At 46.9% G+C, this 4,995-nt stretch overlaps 1 protein-coding gene across 1 annotated transcript in view; it reads left to right on the top strand.

The window, feature by feature from the left end:
• Positions 1 to 983, top strand: part of kcns2 (potassium voltage-gated channel modifier subfamily S member 2) — a gene marked incomplete at both ends in the record, with an annotated part of 1,446 nt that extends 463 nt beyond the window's left edge. Inside the window, one exon of the mRNA XM_079731261.1 lies at positions 1 to 983. This exon is cut by the window's left edge and continues 463 nt beyond it. Within this exon, the coding sequence (XP_079587387.1) occupies positions 1 to 983 (983 nt within the window).
• Between the last annotated feature and the right edge of the window lie 4,012 nt (positions 984 to 4,995).

Genomic DNA, 4,995 nt, shown 5'->3' with positions numbered 1-4,995 from the left:
TGCTGGAGTTCTACAACGACGCGTCCAAGTTCGACAAGCAGCCGCTGGGCAGCGCGCGCCGCCACGTCTGGCTGATGCTGGACAACCCAGGCTACTCGGTGGCGAGCCGCGTCATCAGCATCCTGTCCATCCTGGTGGTGCTGGGCTCCATCGCCACCATGTGCATGAACAGCATGATCGAGTACAGCCTGGTGGACGCCGAGGGTCAGCTGGTGGAGGACCCCCGCTTCGAGACGGTGGAGCACGTGGGCATCGGCTGGTTCACCTTCGAGCTGGCGGCGCGCTTCGTGGTGGCACCGGACCTCCTGCGCTTCTTCGAGCACCCGCTGAACGTCATCGACCTGGTGTCCATCCTGCCCTTCTACCTCACGCTGGTCATCAACCTGGTGGCGGAGAGCAGCCCGGCGCTGGCCAACCTGGGCCGGGTGGCGCAAGTGCTGCGGCTGATGAGGATATTCCGCATCCTGAAGCTGGCGCGGCACTCCACGGGGCTGCGCTCGCTGGGCGCCACGCTGAAGAACAGTTACAAGGAGGTGGGCCTGCTGCTGCTCTACCTGGCCGTGGGGGTGTCCTTCTTCTCCGTGATGGCGTACACCGTGGAGAAGGAGGACAGCGAGGACCTGTCCACCATCCCGGCGTGCTGGTGGTGGGCCACGGTGAGCATGACCACGGTGGGCTACGGGGACGTGGTGCCCACGTCGATCGCGGGGAAGCTGACGGCGTCGGCGTGCATCCTGGCCGGCATCCTGGTGGTGGTGCTCCCGATCACGCTGATCTTCAACAAGTTCTCCCTGTTTTACAAGAGGCAGAAGCAGTTGGAGATCGCGATGAGGAGCTGCGATTTCGACGAGGGTATCAAAGAGGTGCCGTCAGTCAACCTGAGAAACTATTATGCACACAAGGTGAAGTCACTAATGGTGAGCTTGTCCAACATGAGCCGGAGTTCCCCGAGCGAACACAGTCTGAACGAGTCAATAAACTAGAGGCGCGTCACGATACAGAGGGCAGTTCTGAGGTGCTTTAGAACCGGTGTGTGTTGGCATGTCGCTGCATGAAGAGCTGTCCAGGGTGCTGAAATGTTTGACTGTAAAGGCGCGGTTGTGCCTAGTTCTGTAATGATGTCTAAATCTACGTAGCTCAGTGCAATAATGTGTAGACAAACGTGTCACCCGCAGCCCAAAAAACAAGATCAGTGTATCTAGGACCCTATAAAGAATGTCCGATGCCGTATAGGCATAGAGGTTTCAGTGGTTGTGTAAAATCGTTGGAGGTCACAAGTCATTATATTAAAAGTGTGGTCTACTCTTCACTTATACTTGTTGTGATGAAAATGTCTGAAGTAACTCCAGCAGTATCTCTAATGTAAGGGTCTCAATGTGTAAGTGTAGTGATGCAACACGTTGACTTCAGATATGTTGATGAAGCAAACTATTAAAAGAGAACAAACTACTATTCCCTCATTCTTCGTGTGTAGAATGCATCCTTAGTTGAACTGCTTTCAATTAGAGCTAACTTTTGCAGATTGAGATGATATAACACTTGTAAGCTGAAGGGTAAAATCAAGGGGACACTTCAGCAAGTGACACGAGATCTCCTTTGATTGACAAGCACCATGTCAACCATTCATAGCTGCCATGTTCAATCAATCTGTCTTCCCAGTATGTCCTGTTGGGCTACATTAGCAATTTGCGGGGGAAACGTGTGCTTGTAATCAATCTGGAAACCTAACTGAAACCATATCATGGTTCTAGATCAAATTTCACACCAGGCAGGTAACTTAATTTTGGATACGATAAAAATGATGATGATATTTGTAATTTAACTCTAACATTGGCTCGAATCTTGAAGCTGAAAAGAAAATGCAAGGGAGAACTTGAATATGGCGACAACAAAATCTGTGTTGTTGAATCTTCAGTACACACACCCCCCCCCCCCCCCCCCCCCCCCCCATACACACACACACACACACACACACACAACACAACATGTTTCCCCATGGCATCCTTGACATTTTGTACAAATAAATAAATTACATAATCACCCAAAAACAATCCACTCATGGAGTTAGCTGGATGTCAAGGGGATGAAATCTTGTTGGGATGCGAGGACACCAGGACACTAACCCTAACCAATAAAGAACATACGACAAAGGACTGCTGTTCAATTCAATTCAAATCAATATAATCCATAAAGATGAATTGGCTTTACATTTACATTTAGATTTAGGTTATTTAGCAGACGCTTTCATTCAAAACGACTTAATAAGTGCATAAGTCAGAATAAAGAGAAACAACAATAACTTAACAGAAGAATCTCAATATCCCAAACTAATGTGGGACAGTATTTAAATTTGAGACGTTCAAAGCTTGGGAGCTTCACTATCAATCGTACGTTTCTGCAAATTCTTGTTATAAATCTGGTTGTGTGGGGCTTCTGAGCTACAAGGAAGCTGTTTTTCTTTCCTTCTCTATCTGTCCGTTGGCATCCTGTACCGACCAATTGAGGTGTAGGTAGAAGGGATGGTGGAAAAAATACCTCTGAGGTCCTTTTAATGAAGACGGAAGGAATCAGAAACGGCTTTAGCTTAGCTGCAGAACCCCAGAGTTAAATCTTACTTTCCCTGACTCTCATTAGTAAACCAAATCCATTTCTTTTACTTGACCCATTTATGTGGGAGGAAGTCCAGAAAAATAGTCAATTAATACATTTGGCTAAGGTGACATTTTCCCAAAACAATTAAGAAATTGGCAGCAAAAAAAACAGCAAAAAAGAACAGAAGTCAACGTTTCCCCGTCCAAGCGGGGAGACAGGAACAGCAGAGAGCCCCTTGCTGGTGCTTTTAGTGCTTTATACCACAACAGTGGTGTCCATTAGCAGAGAGCCATCCATTAGTGAAATACAACGTGGTCCAAGTCATTATTGGGTAACAGACTTGGGGGGGAAAGGTAAGTACAGGGAAAAAATATTAAAAGCACTACAGACAGAGCCGCTCTGCTTTTGTGAGGAATTTACGACCTTGCGTGTGTGTGTATGAGAGAGAGAGAGTGAGTGAGAGAGATAAAGATAGAGCGGGTATGTGTGTGTATGTGTGTGTGTTTGCGTGTGCATGGGTGTCTGTCTATGTGCGTGCCTGTTTGTGTGTGCGTGTGTGTTCATATGGATCCCCTTGTGGGGATTTGGCCGTGTGTGTGTTCGTTCCTGCGTGTGTGTGTTTTCATCTGTATGTGTGTGTGTGTGTGTGTGTGTGTGTGTGTGTGTGTGTGTGTGTGTGTGTGTGTGTGTCTGTCTGTCTATGTGTGGGTGCGTGGGTGTCGGTGCGTGTGCGCGTGCATGTTCATCTGTGTGTGTGGTTCTGGGTCTGTCTGTGTGTAGGTCATCCAGCCACCTGAGGAGGAAGATGAAGATGTCTGGCCCTCATCCCCCATCCCCGTGGCTCAGCTGCATCATTACCATCTGACTGGGCTGATGGATGCAAGGCAAGGCGCTCCAGCCACTGCCTGCTGAGGAGCTTAACACAGATGGCATAAAGACTGCAGACTGCCCAGTCATTAGGGGAAGGTAATGGGAAAACTCTGCTGGCCTCCAGCAGAGCATCACGCCACAGTCCCAGGCTCTCGGAGACTGACGAAGGACTGTTCAGGACTCTTCTGCAATGTTACGAAAAACAATTGAAGAAGTGTTGATATTTGTTTGCTTGAAATTAATAAGGGAGAAAAATGTCAGGAATGGGAGGATCTGCTGTCACGACGCAGGCTGTGTTTGGTGGTGTGTGTTTGTTTGTGTGTTTGTGTGTGTGTGTGTGTGTGTGTGTGTGTGTGTGTGTGTGTGTGTGTGTGTGCTTGCCAGAAAGCCAGAAAGAATATGTGTGGAGTATAAGTGTGAAGCGTTGATTTGAGCATGAAGCTGCATCAGTTCCTACAGGCTCTGTGTGAATGTGTACGTGAAACTCTGCTACTAAGCAGGCGTTCCATGTCATCGCACATTTCCATCTGTTACAATCACTTCTACTTAAACAGAGTGGGTAGATGCCCCCCCCCCCCCCGCAAACACCATTCCCCAATCGCTTATCTACGGGCACAAAAATAATCATTCCCATCATGCCAAATGTGGCAAAAAATACTTATCACCCACACATCTCTCAATGCAAATGATCCCATCATGAGTAGAAGTGATCAATGTATTAATTTATTCTTGCTTTCTTCTTCTGCTATTCTGGTATCTAGAACAATGTGCTGTTGCTGATATTTATAACTTGGCTGTGTTGTGCTAGGCTGCCTCAAATTGAGGCTGACACTCGAATGCCAGCTCATGTTGCTATGTGTTTGATATAAAGCAGAACCGCGTGTGTGTTGCATCTGTCCTATCATGTGATTATAAAAGATGCAGAGGATGGTAGATATCAACCAGTATGGGAAATAGCAGAATATGAACACAAATATCACAGGGGCTATATATTGTTTAGAAGCCCTGAAAGGAGTGTTGTGTGGTAGCAGCCCTTCCCAGTATAAAGATTGCACTTGGTTTGGTTCGGGGAATCCATCTTGTCTTTCAATCACAGGTGCGTGAAATGCAACGATTTTCCATGGCAGAGAAACGTATGGAGGGAGTGAGCAGAGAGGTAGGGGATCTTTTTTGGTTGTTTAATTTAAAATGTTGCTCTTTTCCACTCTTTGCAGCCCTCTCTCCTTATGTGTTTTTTTTCTCAAATGTGCATGAGTGCGTGCATGTGTGCGTGCGTGTGTGCGTATGCGTCACACTCATCTTCCGGTAAATATTTCGAAACAATACGATCGTCTCACTCTACATATTGGTTAAACAAAGACTTTGAGAAGAAAATTGTATTTTTCGTATTATAAAAACAAATACAGCTACATCCATTAATATGGATTTTTTGGTTATATCGTATTGATCCAGCTCATTAGGGACCCTCCACAGACAGAGACAGGGGACGCTGTGTCTTCATTACCACCACACTGTTCATGCCAAATGTTGGGG

This window comes from Pollachius pollachius (assembly GCF_949987615.1).
Source record: "Pollachius pollachius genome assembly, chromosome: 1".
NCBI classification, from domain to species: domain Eukaryota; kingdom Metazoa; phylum Chordata; class Actinopteri; order Gadiformes; family Gadidae; genus Pollachius; species Pollachius pollachius.
Note: the sequence above shows the minus strand (reverse complement) of the source record. Positions and strands in the feature narration are given on the sequence as shown.